The sequence below is a fragment of the Numida meleagris genome, chromosome 19, assembly GCF_002078875.1.
Source record: "Numida meleagris isolate 19003 breed g44 Domestic line chromosome 19, NumMel1.0, whole genome shotgun sequence".
Lineage (NCBI taxonomy): Eukaryota > Metazoa > Chordata > Aves > Galliformes > Numididae > Numida > Numida meleagris.
The window spans coordinates 1003599-1022167 of NC_034427.1; the positions used below are offsets into that span (position 1 = coordinate 1003599).

At 51.9% G+C, this 18569-nt stretch overlaps 1 protein-coding gene and 1 long non-coding RNA gene across 4 annotated transcripts in view; one reads left to right on the forward strand and one right to left on the reverse strand.

The window, feature by feature from the left end:
- Window positions 1-18569, reverse strand: part of LOC110408227 (rho GTPase-activating protein 39-like) — a 57526-nt gene that overhangs the window by 25813 nt on the left and 13144 nt on the right. The window contains exon 1 of one of the 3 annotated variants that reach the window (XM_021416803.1): window positions 18431-18563. The exons of 1 other annotated variant lie outside the window; for it this stretch is intronic. In XM_021416803.1, the coding sequence (XP_021272478.1) occupies window positions 18431-18441 (11 nt within the window). In that variant the 5' untranslated portion in view covers window positions 18442-18563. Of the gene's footprint in view, window positions 1-17609; window positions 17684-18430; window positions 18564-18569 lie in introns of those variants that run through there. One more of the 3 variants, XM_021416802.1, reaches the window with a different exon arrangement.
- The window catches only part of LOC110408229, an 8764-nt gene continuing 7888 nt past the window's right edge, over window positions 17694-18569 (forward strand). The window contains exon 1 of the long non-coding RNA XR_002444229.1: window positions 17694-18098. This is a non-coding gene — a long non-coding RNA (uncharacterized LOC110408229). The remainder of the gene's footprint in view (window positions 18099-18569) is intronic.

Below are 18569 nucleotides of genomic sequence, written 5' to 3' on the forward strand. Positions count from 1 at the left end.
GCATCACATCCACACCTTGCACAGAGCTGCTGCTCCCAGCAGGGCTGCTGGGGCCCCAGATCAGGCAGATCCCATCAGCTCATCTACTAGAGGCTGTGCCAGCGCAGAAGCCAAGTGCTTCAGGAGCAGTCCTCCCTGAGGGCCAGGAGTGAGGAGCTGTGCCTCCAGACACACACAGCTGAAGCACAATTTAGACGCCACTGGCAGGGCACGATCATCCCAGAATTTCACCCCTCACCACAGTCACTCCTGCTTTGTTCCAGCGACATTTCAGGAGCGACTCCCATTTCCTCCTAATGTGGCTCAAAAACCGAGGAGCTCTGTGGTCCCCGTGGCCCCTTGGGGGTGAAACGAGCCGCCGCCGGCACCGGGGGCATCACCAGCCGCCCCAGCAGCTCCCATCCCAGGAAGGAGCGCGACGCGGCACGGCCCCACCGCCCCACGCTGGGATGCAGCCAGAGCCCGCGGAGGCAGGGACGTGGCACGTGGCGCCCGGGAGTGCTCACTGCAGCGGCACAGCCCATGTTTCCGCGTGCCCCGCGGCCCCGGCGCTGGCAGCGGGAGAGGTCTGTCCTCACATGCCTGCGGTCCAGTTCACTTCATCGCTGCCGGCGGGATGTGTGAGCAGGGTCCAGGAGAGGGAGCAGAGCGCTGCGCAGCCCCAGAGAGCCCCCGGCAGCTGAGCAGGGTGCGAGTGCCGCGCTGGATCCGCTGGGCGAACCGCTCCTGGCACAAGCGCCCCGCGGGCTGCACAGTGCCTGACCGACACCAGCGCCGTGCTGCGAGCCTTTGCCCGCAAAGCCGCAAAGGTTGAAGGCACCTGCACCTGCAGCACCCAGACAGACAATGCTTAGGAAAACCTCGCTCGCTGTAAGTGTCGAGCAGGAAAGGGTGACCCCCCAGGCGGCTGGAAGCTGCTCAGATCCGCACATCAAAGCCAGAACAGGGTTGTAAAACTCATCTGCCCCCTGAAGTTGCAGAGGGGCCCCGAGGCGGTCTCCAGCACCAGCGCCTCCTGCGACGCTCCACCAGCTGGCTCGGTCAATCTATCCTTTGCTCACTGGCTTCTCTCAGCCAAGCCCAGAGAACCTATAATTCAAGTCTTAGGAAAAGAAATTACCCAAAGCAACCCTGTCCTCCCACCTCCCCCATATATAATCTCGGAACTTATTCTGAATACACACGCATCTTTCTAACAAAAATTATAGAGGAACTAAAATAAATATAATGTCAGCCTGTTCCTAAAAGACTCTCCTGCTTCCAAAAATAAGCATTGTGCAAACAAATCAACCTCTGCTTAGCAAGAGACAGACCAGACTGTGAAAATACAGCACAAATGGTTGCTCCAAGCCTGAGCACGTATGCTCAGCTCATGCATGGGCAGAACGGCACCCTTCTGAACGTAGGATGCAGCAGCTGCGTGTTGCAGAGAGAAAAAGAGCTCAGCACCCTGACATGGGGGTGAGAGCTAGCAGAGAACCCATGCTGCCCGGAGAAGGTCCTAGCACACAAAGCTGGATGGAGATGCCAGACAAGGAACACGGCGGCCGCCTGCTCATTCAGCCCCTGCTGCTTCTTGCACCATCCCCAGCCCCATCTGTTCCCAAATTTCCCTCACCAGCACTGCAGGCTTCCCGCTTGCTGTTGACCCGACCTACCCCAGCTCCCACCCTGCTGACAGCAGTGGGGCAGCTGCGCAGGAGCAGAGCCCACGGCTCCGGCTGGGAGTGGGTCCTGAGTGCCTGTCCCAGCTGACCCAGGGAAACAACATCCCCCATGGAGCCCCAAACACTACAGAGCAGCACAAGTTTTGGCGCTACAGGATCTGCCCTAACAACCTGTTCGGCCCTTCAGCTACCATCACAGCATCCCTTGCATCTCTTCCTCCGCTGTAAGCAGGATTTTTATTTTGCACTTCAGAGCACAGCCAAAACCCCTGATAGCTGCACGGCCTCCAAAAGCCCTGCTCTGCCCCAGACGCTGCGGCACCTCTTAAGTCCGGCAAAGGCTGTAGCAGAGCCGTTTTTCCTTTTAAGGGCTGAGTGTTTGAGAAGGAGTTTCAGAAAAATGTACTGGCACTTTTCATCCCCTCTCTCTCCATCCAAAATGTGCTCCATGGCTCCATCCAAGCCCCAGCTGCTAGAGGGGAGGCAGCCGTGGGGAAGGCCGGGTGCTGGCTGGTGCCTGCCCCAGGGCCGCAGGCGCTGTGTCCTGGTGCAGCCCGGTGCTGTCCTCCTGTCGGATGCAGGACACGCAGACCAAGCCCAGGACAAGTGGTCAGGTCAGGTCCGCTGGGGCCTGGGAGCAGCATCAGCACTGCACTCCAGTGGTGATGGCATCACCAGACTCCCTCACCCTCCCAAAATGGGAGAGGGCACACTGCTGCCTTGTGCTCCTGTAGGTGACACTGAGTCAGGACAGACACCTGCTTCAGGTGGCCAAGAAGGCCAATGGCATCCTGGCTTGTATCAGGAGTGGTGTGGTGAGCAGGACTAGGGAAGTCATCCTGCCCCTGTACTTGGCACTGGTGAGGCCCCACCTTGAGTACTGTGTTCAGTTTTGGGCACCTCAGTACAGAAAGAACATGGAGGTGCTGGAGCAGGTCCAAAGAAGGACAACAAGGCTGGGGAAGGGCTTGGAGAACATGCCCTACGAGGAGAGACTAAAGGAACTGGGGCTGTTTAGTCTGGGGAAGAAGAGGCTGAGGGGAGACTTCATTGCTCTCTTCAAATACCTGAAAGGTGATTGCTGTGAGAGCAGGGCTGGTCTCTTCTCACTGGTGACAGGACAAGGGGAAATGGCCTCAAGCTGTGCCAGGGGAGGTTTAGGTTGGAGATCAGGAAAAATCCTTTACAGAAAGGGTTGTGAAGCACTGGAACAGGCTCCCCAGGGAGGTGGTTGAGTCACCATCCCTGAATGTGTTTAAAAACCGTTTGGATGTGGTGCTCGGGGACATGATTTAGCGGTGGGTTGTTCGAGTAGTATGATTAGGTTGCAGTTGGACTTGATGATCTTGAAGGTCTTTTCCAACCTGAGCAATTCTATGATTCTATGACTCACCCACCCTAGCGGGTCATGCTGGCACTCCATCACACAGGGTCAGCCTTAGGCAGGGCTCAATGCACCCAGGAGCCAGCTGGTCTGGGCATCTCACCCTGCATTCAGGGCTGGCCTGCTCCCATTCACAGAGGGGACCGACACGCAGCATGAAGCTGGGATGGAGCAGGGACCTGCACAGGAGCCTTCTGCACTTCCCACTGGGCTGCCGCTCCAAACCAGGCTCAGCTACTCAAAAGCTGAACACGATTTGTTTACTGAGGTACACCAGACCCAGGCAGGGCAAGCTGGCATTTCCTGACTCCACTGCATTCATGCAGCCAGGGACGGGGCACCAAGCTGCAGCTGCCAGCAGGCAGAAGGGCAGAAGCTCTGGCGGAACAGCCAGTCCCATGCGCCCCATGCCAGAGCCAGTAACGTCACCTGATATTCCTGCTATTTCAAGGACACGGCAGCACTTGCTGCCCCCTCTGTCACTCCAGGAATGACTGACAAAGGTCCCAATTAATCTAGCTTGTTGTCCAGCTGCTTCAGGACTGAGATTTACTCTTTACAGTCTCCTGTATCTCTGCTGCCAATTTCAGGGTTCCCTCTCAGCTAGGGACTTGCAGTTGCTGCCCTGGCCACGGGTGCAGGCAAAAGCAGCCAGGAAGGGTTAACTCCGTGGTGCAATTTTTCACATAGAAGAAAACAAAAACAGCTTTTGTATCATCACCACTGAGAGGAACAAAGAGCAGGCAGCAGCCATGGCCGAATCCCACCAACAGCCAAGTGCCAGCAGCTCAGCTGTGCCCAGTGCAAAGATGCCTGTTTCCTATGCAAGGGAACGCTGAGCGGCACAGTGAGAACACTGACTGAGGGGGGATGCCATAGGTTAGCAGAGACTGGGGAGGACGGGGAGCGATAGAAAAGAAACTCATGGAAACAGAGCAGGGAAAGACCTCGGCAGGTAATTCAGGACTGAGCAGGTGCTTGAACAGAGCATGCAGTGATGGGACCGAAAAGGCCTCTTGGGACGTCTTCCCAAAGTAATTCTCCCAGACCGTAAGACACTCACCACAGCTCCAGCTTAGCGAAAGAAGGTGCAGAGGCTGTAATTAGGGGTGGAGCACCTGCAGGCCGCAGCCACGCACAGCCAGCCCGCTGTTACGGGGTGCCAGCTGTTTGCTCCACAAAAACAGCCGGAGCGCGGATCACACGGCTTTCAAGCGGCTGTGTGCAAAGCTACATATCTGCAGCAGCAACATTCCTAAATGCGTGGCATTAGCAAAATAATAGCCCTCTGTCTCTCTTCATCTAGAGGGCTGCCAGTCATTTATTAGTCGAAACACAGAGCCCCTTGAAAACCCATGCAAAACACTGACGCCGTTTGCAAGGGACGGGGTTATTTCTCAGCTGGCAGAACCCATAAGACACTGGTGGCTAAAAAGCATAAAACAAAGATAACAGTGTTTCATCGCCACTTTTGTAGGTCCTTTCATTCTTCCGCAAATCTCTCTGGCTGCAGCTGTCCCCACTGACTCCTTGAAAAAAGCTCAGCAGGAACAAATGGAGAGGAGATCTTGAAAGCCTGGGCTGCCCCAGCTTGTCGAGCGTGACTCACGTTAACCACTGCAGTGCTGGGACTGCTGAGGAATTTGGCCACGAGTCAAAAGCAACAGGAAAGCCTGCAAACAAATAGCTCTCCTCTGCTCCCATAGCTGCAATGAGGAAACATCCCTGCAGGATGCCATGCGGAGGAGCTGCTCCAGCGTCAGCGTCGCTTTCCCCCAGCCAAGCACACTGATTTTCTCTGGTACAGGGAAAGAAGCGGTAAATAAATAGCCAAAATCTCAGCCACAGAGTTCATAAACCCTTCATAAAACAATAAGCAAAAAACCTCTTTCCGTGAGGAATTCATTTTGTTACGTTTGTTTTGCCTGCAGAAAGCAGTGCGTGCCCTGTGCATCCAGCAGGACGGGGCAGAGATGCAGGGCACCTCCAAAAAGCTCACCTACAGATGGGTGAGTTGGTAGCTGTGGAAAAACAAAAAAAAATCACAGCATGTGTTTCATTTCTTTTCCATTGGTTTTAAATTTTGATGTAATAAACCACACACACCACAAACCACCAAAAAAACCCGCAAAACCTTCCTCTGAAAGGAAAGGCGTGTAGAAACGCTGCCCCAAACAGGGACTCCTTGCCTGATCACCTCCAAAACGTCATGCTCTGGGCAGCAGCCACATCCAGCAAGCTGTGCACCATGTATCTGTGTCAGTAAGTGTTAGTAAGACAGGCAGTGACTGTAGTAACACCTTCAAACTTTAAACAAACAAAAATGCTACTAATGTATAGCACTGGTGCTTTGTCACTAACAAGATCTGGCTTGATGTAATGAGAAACAAAGACTGTGCAGCTCAACCTTGCCCCAAAACGTAGTCACAGCCTTTTTAAAACCGGACATCTCTGCGATCTCACGTGTCTGAACAAAGCACAATGAGTGCTGCAGCTCCAAACCTGCGTTCGCTCTCACCCCACTGCAGAAACAAAGGTGGGATTAATCTTCCTGAGCGTCAGCAAGAAGCCAGAGCATCGGCCCCGGCTCAGTCTCCAGCCCCAAAGGCACATGGCTCCTTCTTGTGGGTGCCCAGACAAAACACCCAGGGGTGCGGGCACACGGCTCCAGCCTCAAGCTGCCTGGATGGGGAGGCACAGGGCCCTGAAGCTCCTCCAGCACCACTGCCTGCAGCCGTTCCTGCTGAGAAACTTGGACAGCAGTAGGAGGAGGAAAGCAGTTACTTCCTTCACACACAACTGAATTATTTGTTGCGTAGGACCAACCTTTCACACAGCAATTCTCCAGGGAGGATGGTAAAATACGAAGTTCCATGCTTTCCCTCATACTAAGTACTTTTTTTTCTTGGTTTCAATGGTAGAGCATCAATTAAAAGGTCATTTCAATTAGATGCAATGGCTGGGTGTCCCCAGAAGGCTGGAGACATCCCTGTCTGAGGCAAAGTGTATGTCAAAAGCAGTAACCTCAGGAGCTGCAAGGACTTGAGAGCTCCAGAAAATAGGGAAAACCAGAGCGCTGACATCATGCGATCCTTTTCACTCCTCAGCTGGTGAGCAGGGGGCAGGGAGGCCTTCACAGCAGCAGCCACATTTCTGCTCTCTTAGGGAAGAGCAGGCTGGGCCAGTGCAATGACCTGTTCCTGTGGAGGGGTAAAAGTCACAGAGTCACAGAATGGTTTGGGTTGGGAGGGACCTTAAAGCCAGGTGTGCAAGATGGGGATCTAATGCTAAACCACTGCCAAGAACAGCTGAACCACAACTTAGAAGACATGGCACAGTTTGTCTTTCTGAAATGGCTGGAGATAGGTACAGACACCACGTGGAGCAGAGCCCAGCCCCGACCCTATTCAGTCGGCCAGAGGTTCTCCCCTGCACTGAGTCAGACTGAAATAAACACTAAAGCTTCTGTGCATAGCTGGAAGAGCAAACACAAGTCATCTGCTTGTCCCGGTTTGAAGAAAAAGAAAAGAAAAAAAAAATCAGACTGGGCTTTCTTATAAATAGCACAATAGGCACAGCCCCGCTCCGAGGTAGCTGCAGAGCTGGCAGCACTAGACAGGATCTCCACAACAACAAAAAATACGCAGGAAATCCCCAGTGTCACTTCTCCCCACAATTGATTTAAAATGAGCTTATCCCTCGCGCCTGGTACATGAGGAAGAAGAAACTTCCTGGCGGCGAGGGGGGAAAATGCAGTTATTAATAGCATCGCAATGAGCAAGTATCAGAAGTTATGCTGCAGCCCTGCAAGATCTTGGCTGGATCTTGAAAATATCTGTTGCCATGGCAGTGACTGCTATACATGGTAATGGCGAACAGTGGTGTGAGAACAATTTACTTTTTGATTTGGTGCCCAAAACAAGTTCCTTTTGTTTTCTCTCACCAAACACCCAAGGCATTTATTAGCTTGTGCTCAGTCCAAAACTGAGCTTTTCACTTTCAGCAGCGTTAAGGGAAGTGGCAAAAAAGGGGCAAACTTTGCAAGCTGCCACTGGAGGCGTCAAAGGCGGCAGAGCGTAGTCAGTGAGCGGAATGGGACAGAGGTCTGGACCTTCAGCAGCTTCCCTTTGTACCAGGTGCTCACCGAGGCAGCCTCAGTGCCTCCAGCACATAGCATGGGCCACAGATATTAAAAAAAAAAAGCAAAAAAGTACAGAGACTTCTCCTACTCCTATCAGCTTGGAGCAAGGGCTCTCCTGAGATGGGATGCCCTGACACACACTTAACCTCCCATGGGACAGCAAAGTGCAGCTGTGTCATGACTTTTCCATTCTGCTCTCAGCTCTCCACAACGCCCAGTTTCCTTCCTCTGGCACTACCAAATGCTGAGCTGATGCTTTCACAGCACCCTCCATTATCCCAATCTCATTTCTGAATGGCAGTAACCAGGATTTCTTGCCTCCTATACTGAGAGCCCATCCCTGCACGTGTGTTCTGCGGCACTCTTCCCACTCGCCTCTCCCACCCCTTTTCTAGGTCATTCACAAGCACCCTGAACAGCACACGTCCCGTCTGGGCTTCACCAGCAACTTCCCTCCATTGTCAAAGCTGTCAGCCTACTCCTAATCTTTGTAACTTCTCCTTTAACCAGTTACTCATCCAAGCATCCCACGATGGACGTTTCTTGGAGACCCTGCGGGCTAGATATTGCTGAAATCCTATGGGAAGTCCCATTAGACCCTCCCACTGAAGCACACCTGCCATGTGCTCACGAAGGCCTTCCACGTGCTGATGAATTCGTAGGGCTGGAATTTTGGTCTATGAAAGCCACACTGACAAGCTGTATCTATCTACATTCCTGCTTAATGTTGTTTCCTGGAACCATTCAAGAATTTAAGAAACGCGCTCTGTGCTGCCAACTATCCTTCCATCGCACCCTCAGCCAGGCTGGCAGGACAGCACGCCACCCGGTCATACCCTCTCTTCATCTCCTTCCTTATCGCCCCAGAATCCACACTTATATTACGGATACTAGAGGGTACATCCCTGGCTGAACTCCTCAGCATCTGCTTTGGACTTGTTGCCCTTAAGATAATCTTTTTTTTTTTAAAAAAAAAAACTTTGCTGATGCCTTTTGTCCCCACAGCCTCCTGAGACAATAAACTTAGAAACCAGTCTCCTGAAAGTTTCATCAAGTGTCCCTGGTTCTAGTGCCACAAGACTTGGTAGATCAAAATCCAACTTAACCATTGCCTTCACAATTTGGTATACTTTGATCATCTCAGACCCCTCATCTTCTCCTGCCCAAACCAAGGAGCCCCTCTTATCATACATACAGCAGTGCCATCTCACAGCCATGTTAATTGTCTTTCTCTGCAGTCTCTCCAACACCACGTGGTGCTATACACGTGCATCAATGTGTTTCAGAGGCTAAAGTGATGCCTTCTGCTTTGTTTTTATGTCCCTTGCTGAGGGTGACCCAGGCTTTGTTGGCTGTGTGGACCACCATCATGCACGGGGCTGATGATTTCAGAGCAATTTGGCACTGGATGACTCTGGAATACTTCTGCATTTCTTCATCTTCAGTGAGGTATACAACCACCCCAAAGGAATGTAAGGTGCTCTGCAAGCCTGTGGGTCTCACTACACCCCTCCATGCCCAAAGTCACTGATCAGTTGAAAACCAATCCCAGGAGACTCTGTCAACTCTCCCCTCATGCCAAAGAATGACCATTAAGCCCTACCCTCTGCATCCTGTGCTTTAACCAGCCCTGAGTCCATAACAGGACTTTTCCTCCACAGTACTCTAGTTTCTTACAAGTCTTTGGTGGATAACAGTGTCAAAGGCTGTTTGAAAACCCAAATATGAGTCTACGAGATCTCTTATCCACATGGTCCCCAAGCTCCACGAGGAAGGGCTTGCCCTTATGGGGGGGCTGCTAACTTTTTGCCAATAGTCTGCACTTGGCCATGCCCACAGTAATCTTTTTTTGTTGTTACAGACACTCACGCACTTGAAGTGAGACCCAGAGGTCTGCAGCTCCCATGATGCTCCCTGCAGCCCTTCTCCAGCAGCGCCATGGGCAGATACTGAGCCACCTGGCACGTACCTCCCAGACTCCCCCCTTTAAAAACTGCCATTGCATTCTCCAGCATCAATCTCTACAATATCGAGGGCACTTAATGAACTATACACATACAAAAATATCCCAACAATGTCATATTTAAGATCCTACAGCACTCTTGAGTCAATGCTATCTCTTCCTTAGCTGCTTATCAGTTCCTCCATTTACTTTAAAGCCACTTCTATTGACATTCAACACAAGACATCTTCTCAGACAGCTCTTTTAAAGAGGGCTTCTAGTTTGCTATGCTACAAAGCTTCTCCACAGGAGTCAAGATGGCCAAAAAGTGGTTTTGACTTTTAAAGTGATGGCTTTATCTTATGTGCCTCCCATGCTCTTCTGCTGCAATGTCTCCAAAAGGTTTCTGATGCAACTGAACAAACGTGAATCATTTTAAGTCTATTCTTCAAAAGTCATATTTTGGCCTGCCTTGTTTTGTTTTTATATAAAACATGCTGCAATATATACCTGTCCTTTTATCATCTTGTATGAATATAGCGTACCCTTTTTGACTGACATCCTTTCCATTCCACCAGCCCTCTTCTTTCTCCTGCTGATTTACTTTTCTTTCTTTCAAAGGGAAAAAAAAAAGTATTTGACCTTTTCTCAGTGGAGGTACCCATTCCTCCTGAGCTGCCAATGCCATCCCCAAATAACTTCCATACCACCTCCACTCCTATCAGCTTCTCAGCAGCAGGACATAGCCGTACAAGGCAGGCCAGCACCAGGGCTCTGACAAGGCTGCCACAAGAGGAAGCCCATTTAGCAGACTCAGGGGTGGGTGCCAGTTCTGCGGCAGAGCAGACAAGTCTCATCAATTTTATTAATGCTGCCCATCACATCCCCAGGCTTGGAGTTATGCTGGCTGCTCCTGGACACATATGTACCAGGTTTCCCGAAGTAACTGCACATTCCTGGTTTCCAGATGCCCAAACTGAGATGTCTGCAGCTTCTGCCATGGATGCTGGGCCAGGCAGAACAGCACCACCGGCAGCCCCAGCCTCATGTGCCCCACACCATCAGCAGCCCCAGCCTGGAGCTCCTCCCTTGTCCCCAGCACCACTGAGCACAGAGCTGTGCCAATGTCAGGGCCCACGTGGCTCCTGCCAAGGTCCTGTGGGAGATAAGAGGCCGGCATGGCTGGCAGCACACTACAGAGTAGGCTTAGGCAGAGACAGTTTTGAATTTGAAAGTCACCAATCAATTTTTGCCTGAAGCATAAGGGGAAAAAAAAAAAAAAAAAAAAGATTCGCATCTCCCACCTGCTCATTACTTTTCTTGATGTCTTCTGCCACCGTTGAGCAGGTAGGTGTGGAGTTGGAAGTGATGAAGGCCAGTGCTCCTCCAGCTCCTGCCCGGCACTGAGCTGAGGGACAGGGCTGCCCAGAGCACCCCAGTGCCACAGCCCCACTTCCCTTCATCCTCCATTCTGGGCGCTGCCAGGCCCACAGACAGCCTCGCCTTCACCAAGTGCAGCCAGCACACTTCACACACCACAAGGCTGATTGTGCTTGCAAAAGAGCCTTCCCTGGGGAAGGGACGCTCCATGCCGCACCAGGAGGCCTCGGGGCCTTGGCCCGCAGGCTCCTACACATGGAGCACAGCGAGAGGGGAGGCCCAGTGCCAGAATGACAATTTTGGGTAACTAATTAATTCACATTGCATCTACAACCCTATCAAATCCTCACCAGGAGATGACAGAAAGAGCAGCTTCCAACCCAGGCCCAGCTGGGAGCAGAGGGCAGGAAAGCGGCACTACAGCAGCCCTGTGAGAAATCTGGCTGTACTCTGACCGGCCCCAAACATTCAACTTGAAGGAACGGCCACTACTGCAAATAGCAGAGGTTTAAATTAAATGCATGCTCTCTTTACCCTTCCAAGGGGTTACTGCCATTTCTGGGAGCCTGGCCTCTGCTCCCAGCAGGCACAAAGCAAGCAAGGACATAGCAAGGCAGCCGACACCACCAGCTGCAGGGGTATTCTATGTCAGGGCCTCCAAGAACAAGATATACGTGGTATCCCATTTGGGAGCATCTCCTGAAACTGTGCTCTTACTCAGAGTGCCTCCAGTGCAGGAAAAAACTCAGAACCTCAGCACACAGCCCAGAGCTCCCAGGCCAAGCAGGAACAAGCGCTTCTGTCACCCACTTCTACATTTTGAGTTCAACTCCAAGCTATTACACCAAGCTGTTTGGCAGCCACCCAGCTCTCAACCCTTTTTAGCCTGAGGTCTTCACTTTATGTTTTGGAGAAAGACAAAGCTTCACTCTATCCGTCAGCAAGCTCATCCTGCACCAACAACAAACGGTTACTGAGAAACTGCTGCCACTGCAAGCGCATACAAACAGCTCATGCAGCTGAGCAGAAGCTTTTCCTTATCCAAACGGAGACAAAAGTGATTTCATCCCTCCAAAACCAAATAAAGTACAAGCACACAGGGGCAGTGTGAGGAACAGGCACAAGCAGCACCAGCAGACATGGCATCGCACCCCGAGAAGCCATTCAAGGTGGTCTCAGGCAGGAGATGTGGGAGCCAGAGACTCAGGTGACATTTCCTCCTTTGCTGCACTCCTCCAGCCCTATTCACTTCAGCAATAAGAGCCACTCCAACAGGAGATCCTAATAAAGCAGCTTTATCCCACAGCTGTGCTCTTCCAGTGGGGTTTGGGCATTTGCAGGCCAAGTCTCCACAAAGTACCTGAAGTCTCCTCTGTGACACAAGGTTGGACTGAGGGACCACAGGAGACAATCATGACTTGGCACTTTCAGAGAAGAGCTCTCAGGTCCGGCTTTGACAGCAACTTTAATCTTATCCTCCTGGGCTGCTCCCCCGCGCTCCTTCTGCACCGTGCATCCGCAGCACCAACAGCATAAGGACACTGGTGCTCCCCAAACTGCGCACCAAACTCATGGAGCTCGCAAACGAAATAAGCATCTGGTTTTCCCTTGCTTTTGTGAACTCAACCATTTTGTTGAAGGGGCCCAGATCTTGAAGGAACACACCTGGCAGCGCATAGCTTCAGCCACAGAAGAACATCGGTCTTACTTTTCTATTCTTACTGACATCCCTTCTCTTTGGAGAAGGCTTCAGTCTCCAAAACTTCAGACTACGGTATAAGACTTCTTTTTAAGTTACAGCTTTAGCAAATTCAGCTGAACTGACGGGACACCAGGCATGTCCTCAGCAGCTTCTAAACCCACAGTACAGAAATGATCAATATTGGCTTTCCATCCTCATTTTTAGTGATTTCAAACCAGTCTTGTGAAGATTATAGTACCTTTATTCCAGTACCAAGAGTTTCCAAGCCAAAATCATAACTCTCTGCTGTTAGCACTCTTGACAGGTGGAGCCCAAGGCGGGCCAGAAGAGCACCAACCCAGGCACAAAGCTGCAGGCCCAACACCACGTCCTCCACACTCCTTCTCTGTGTCATAACCCAGTCACACCACAGTAAGACAATCCACTGCATTAGGACAGTTCAAATCACTAACAGAACATGTCACCATACCCGACATACACAGCATCTGTCCTTAGGCAAGCAATAAGCACTTCTTGTGCCAGACACGCACCCAGTGAACTCAGACTCGCTCCAGGCTGTGCACCCTCACATCCCTTTCTTCACTTGGTGTTGATTCATCACCAAGAATTCATAAAACACTCAGAGTTGCTCTGCTCACCATTGCTTAGAGCAATGGAAGGCCTATTAAAAAGAAATAGAGCCCAAACCTAATTACTATAGCAAGGGAACAAAGCACTAGACGGTATGCCTGATACACAGCTGGATATTGGTAGTTATTAAAGGACAACCAAAGAACTACAATATCCTGGAGGAGGAAGCAGTTGTACCAGGATAGGACCAAATACAGCACTTACAGTTTTACAACAAACTAAGCACGCTGAAGCTAAAAGCTGGAAGTTGAGCTGGCGTTTAAACACACGTTAAGAGAGCCTGGATTGCAGCAGTCGACCTCCTGGCAGCAGGACCCAGCCATGCTTCCTCCCTGTCTGGAACCAGCACAGTACTTGTTACTTCCCACACCACCCCAAACACACACCAGGGGGACAAAGCTGGTGTAGGTAAAGCTGCACATGCAGATTAAGAGGGAAAGGAACAGGCAGCAGAACAGCTGGTTGCAGCCAGCAAACCTGGGCCAGGAGCAGTTGGCTGGAGCAGCCCCAAAAGCTGCCATCAACAGCCAGTGAGGAGGTAACACCGTGTGGCACTGCTTCATCCCTGGGGTCTGTGCTTAATTCCTTCACCAAGTCTCCAATGATAACTCTTTTTTTGGCTTCACTTTGCTACTGAAATAATTTCATGACAACCTATCCTTCTTCTAAAGCGAGTCCAGGCTGCTGCTACACGTGAAAAGCCACGTGCAACGCCTTGTGATGCCTGTAGGTCAAACACAGAAGCACGGCTAAACCATTTGGTTAAAGGAGATTTGTTGAGCATGTTCCCAACTCAGACAGCACTCGGTTTCTCTTGGTATCACTACTGACAGAGACATAAGAAAGAAAACAAACAAAAAAGCAGACCTACAGAATGAAGGAATTATTCCTGCTTTATCCCTGCTACAGAGCAACTGGCCCCACGTCACTCGCTCATATCTCTGAGAAGACGCAAAACCCCACTACACTGCATCTTTTCTGCTCCCGTCATGGATTTCCAGCCAGAAAGCAGCAACCTTGTTTGCCCAGGTAGGAAGCAGCCCCATCTGCAAAAGCAAAGTGCCTTATGGCAGCATCCCACATCTGCCAAGTTACACACAAACGAGCCCAGGGCAGGTTTGTTTGTTCTTAGTAGATCATAAACCCTGCAGCTAAGAAAAAGGTCGGTTTAGAGGGGCCCAGGAGCGCCCAGCCCCAAGCTGGAACAGCTCACGCGGGAGCAGGGTGCTCATTGTCATCCTCTGCTCATCTCACATCAGGGACTTTCCATCTAGGAAGGCAAAGTACAACAAGAGCTCAGCTCAGGGATCCTCTATGGAGGATCAGCCTTCTATTTGCTTGCAGTGACTGACACAGATGTGGATAAACCTCTGTTTCAGAAGTTTTGTGATCTGGATCTTCATTATCCTCATTATAAGCTTCCCAAACCTCTCTGGGTTATTACACAGCCAAAACAATGCCAGCTGACAATATGCAGAGAAAAACACTTAGGACAGTACCCAGGATACGCCTATTACTCCCTATGCCTGAATCTGTTGGTCAACATTCAACTGGAAATATAAAACAGTGCTATTCCAGTAACCTCAAGCACTTGGAACAGTAATTAGGATGAGAGAATATATCCCAAATAATCATATTTCTTACATTTTCCCATGAGGGAAAGACCGATTGCAGGAAAAACACCAAGCACAAAAAAATTTCTCTTGACCTAGAGTGTCTAGTTCCAGATGTGTGAGCCAGATGGACCCCACGTCTGCTGCTTCAGTTGGTTTTTGGAGAAGGAGGAAAGCATTAACTGCTCCAAGAAGTTGCACAAAGCAGAAAACTACTCTTCCCCATGAAACGTGTGAAAAATAAATCAGAGATCTTGCTTCAGCGGACACTCATGACTGAGCTCCAAAGAGGTACAACAAGCTGTGCGATCATTAAAGCCACTTTTCCCACAAGTGAACTGCCTTTCTGCTTACCTGGACAGTGAGGAATTAACATCAAATATGTAAATTACGACAGCAGAGCTTGGAAACCCTCTAGGAATCCAGCTAAAACCAGATCCCAGTGTCTGCTCTGGAATTTATTTTTATTAGGAACAAGAGGTACTTCACTAACTACTCAAATCTGCCTGGAGGGCTTTTTAAAGGAGACATGTCACAACAAGGCACAAATAATTGCGCTCTATCTGAAAAGGACTGATCAAGTCTAAATGGAACACTTCAAATTCTGACGTATTTACTTGATGAAAGCTTTCTAGCATCTCCTAATTGCATCATCCACCAAGGAAGCCGCCACTTGGGTAGTACAACAGGAATGGAAGCGCTGGGAAAGGAGACCACAGAGAAGGAGGAAACACTGCTTCTTTGCTTTGAACTTCTGATTAGTTACCATCAGAAGAGTCTGGTGTGTCTGAAGGTGTTCCTCAAAGACTGGGCTTTATTCGCATAGTCACACACCAGAGCGACAGGCACAGATCCACCCTCAGGGCCAGCAGCAGGGCCTGCTGAGAGCAGCTGGGAAAGAACAGCACTCATGGTGGACAAGAGGACCACCTTGCCATGCACAGCCTGCACCCTCCCCCTCCCCCCCCCCGCCCACCAGCAGAGCCACTGGAGAGAAAGCACACTCCTGCCTCCACCTCCAGCCAGCCGGTCTTTCTGTCCTAAACTGTTCCATCCCAAGTAAATCACACTGGCACTCTCACTAATGGCTCCAGCAGCACGTTCCATGGGGCAGGGGTCAGACTGCTGATAACCTCCAACACCTGCGCTTACCTCCGAGAAAGCAGAGACCTTACTAGCCTGGCTCACTTAATGCAGGGACCAGAGCGCTCAGCCAGGAATAGGCTCACCCAGCAGACGAGCGTGGGATAAGCTGCTGGGAGCAGAAGCTTCTCCTGCAGTCACAGCTCGCTACAGAGAATACATTTATTTATTCAGGGACTTATGTAAGACAGCTAAGATGAGCGTGAAGCAGAACAGGGCTCACGGAGCCAGTCAGAGGATGCGCACGGGGAACCGGGCTGAGCACCAAGCAGGAGGTTCAGATGCTCCGTCAAAACCAGAAGAGCCCTCGACCGCAAAGCCACAAATAGAGTGCTGCCGCAGGAGCCAGCCCACGGCGCTGGGACAGGCTGCCAGGCTGCGGGCGCTTTCACTCACTGCTAAATTAAAGCTGCTGGGAAAACAACAACAACAAAAAACCCACACAAGCTAGTCCAGTTCTGGTATTTGAAAGCATATTAAACACTGAATTAATTAGCTGCAACAAACTCATTACTCAGGATACTCAGATTTAACAGCAAAATTAAGAGCCTTACTTTTGGTATCGTTGTAATCAGAACATAAAGCGCAAGAATCCTTTTTATTTTGCATTAATCAGATTAAAAGGGCAGCCAGATCCGCAGGTTTCCCACCGAACAAGCACCCTGAGTAGCACCCCGAGGCAATCCTTCTCCCCACCCAGCAGGGGCCAGCAGCCAGCCCAGCGCTCCCAGCGCTCTGCAGCATCTCCCTCCATGGACTTCCCGGGGCTCCTCGGTTCCAGCAGCAAAAACCACGGTGAGCAAATGCCAGCACCAAGCTGAACAGCCTGCTTCTCAGGGGTAAAATGGCAACCAAACCACATGCTTACCAGTGCATTTACCTATCAAGAAACACATACATGACTCATCTTTTCGCAACTTCAAAGGAATTCTTCGTGAATATTCATTAAACTGTACTGCTGGGGGAAAAGGAGGGGAAAAAAGACAAGGAAAACCTCATGGGTCAAAAAAGCCCAGAATCCTACAGCAGCTGATGCCTTTTTATCTTTCATAACAGAAGCAATTCCATTAGAGCTGATTTGGATCTTACAGTCCTTCTCTCAGTCTCCCGATGGTGCTGCCGGATTCTTCCCTGCAGCTTTATTGGGAAAAAAAGCTGTTTCTGGTACACAAAACTTCACCTGTTTGCCATAGCAGGCAGCTGCCTCAATCCTATAAAGCTGGCCCCACAGGAACGCTGGGATTGATTGAAAAAAATGCCTTGAAGCTCAAACAAATGCACAGAAACTTACAATGCTTTCTTACCCACTGAGTGAGGCGCTCAGCACAGCAGCCTCAGTTGCCCTCCTCCAGCCTTGCAACAGGGCACATATTTTTGAGGAGATCAGGTAAATAAGCTGAATGGGACACATCTGCCCCTAAAGTAGGGCAGCATCAAGTGAACCAGATTCCGCACTCTGGTTGGCACGCTACATGCGCAAATCTTATGCAAGGTTTTCAGCTGCAGATCCAGTAACTGTCAGGCTGAAAGCAGCCTTTGCATCACAAGAAAAGCCATAAAATTCTCTTGGTTACAAAATGCACGAGGCCAGCGCGCTTGGATTTCCCTCCAGTTTATGTGCTTCCAGCTAAGGCCAAGACATCTGTTTCGGCTAAGCAAACCTGTTGTGAATACCAAAAGCATGTGAACTATCCGACCAAAAACCTGGCTGCAAAGTCTGCATTCCTACAATCCGCCACGACCTCAGCATCACTCCAAAGAGCCTTGATCCAACTGATAGGAAAGAGCGCACTGACCCAGCAAACGATGCACCCAAGGAGCACCCAAATGGCAGCGGGGACAGTACAGGAGCAGCAGCACGAGGAGGAGCGCCGGGCTGGCCCAGAGCTGGGCAGCTCCATGGGGTCCGTGCCCCAAAACGGGCACCCTGCAGCCCTGGGCCCCATCGCTGCCAGCAGCGCAGGCGGAAGCAGCGGCGATGATGGCTGCGGGCAGACGTGGGCTCACCCCGTGCTACCGGCTGGCTCCGGCTGAATGCTGGCGTCGCGTGTCCCCTCTTGGGACATGCGTGATACCTTCCCAGGACACTCTTCCCTGCAGACTAACCGGAACTGCGTGCTGCGGGAGGAGATGTGAAAGAGGCAGAAAAACTTCACGCTCCGGAGGAATAGGGATTGTTCCCAGCGTCTTGCACCGAGACGCCGGGCAGCGCGCCAGCACGGCTCTCCCTTCTCTCCCCCAGACAAAGAGAAGCGAGCAGCCAGCCGAGAGCTGCTGCCCTGGGGAGCGCGGAGTTCGCAGGAATGTTCGATCGCTCCGAGCCGTTCACGTCGCAAGGAAGGAACTCGGCGGCCCAGCACCAAAGCGGCGGCATCAGCACAGCCCGTGGAACCCGACTCAGGCCGACCCTCGCGGCCGCGGGACCTCCTCCCGGAGGGGCGATTCGGAGCAGCCACGGAACCACCGCGGGGGCGGGGGCGGCCCGGAGCGACCCAGGTGAGCCCCCGCGAGATCCCGGCTGCGCCTCTCCGGCAAAAAGTGCAACAGCCGCTGCCTCGCTGGGGCAGGAAACCCGCTCGGAACCGCGCCTAGTGCCTCGGAGCGCCGGGAGGAGCCCTGCACGGCGCGGCCGCCCGCGCCCGTACCCGCGCCCGCGCCCAGACCCGCAGCCTGCTGCCACCGCGGGGACCGTCGGTTCCCAGCCACGAGCGGGCGAGGAGCGCGGCCGGGGCAGGACGGGGGCGACGGGGGCTCCGGAGCAGCCGCCCTTCTGCAACGCGGCTTTGCCCACGGCTCCGTCCCTCAACAGGTGGAGCCGCCGCACTCACCTCTCCGCCATGGTCCGCGCCGCCGCCCGGCTCTGCCCGCAGCGGGCAGGACGTGTAACCCGAGCCGCCGCCCCGCCCCGCCCCGCCCGCCGCTCGGAAAGGCCGCCGGGACCCCCAGCCGCTCCCCGGGTCCCTCTGC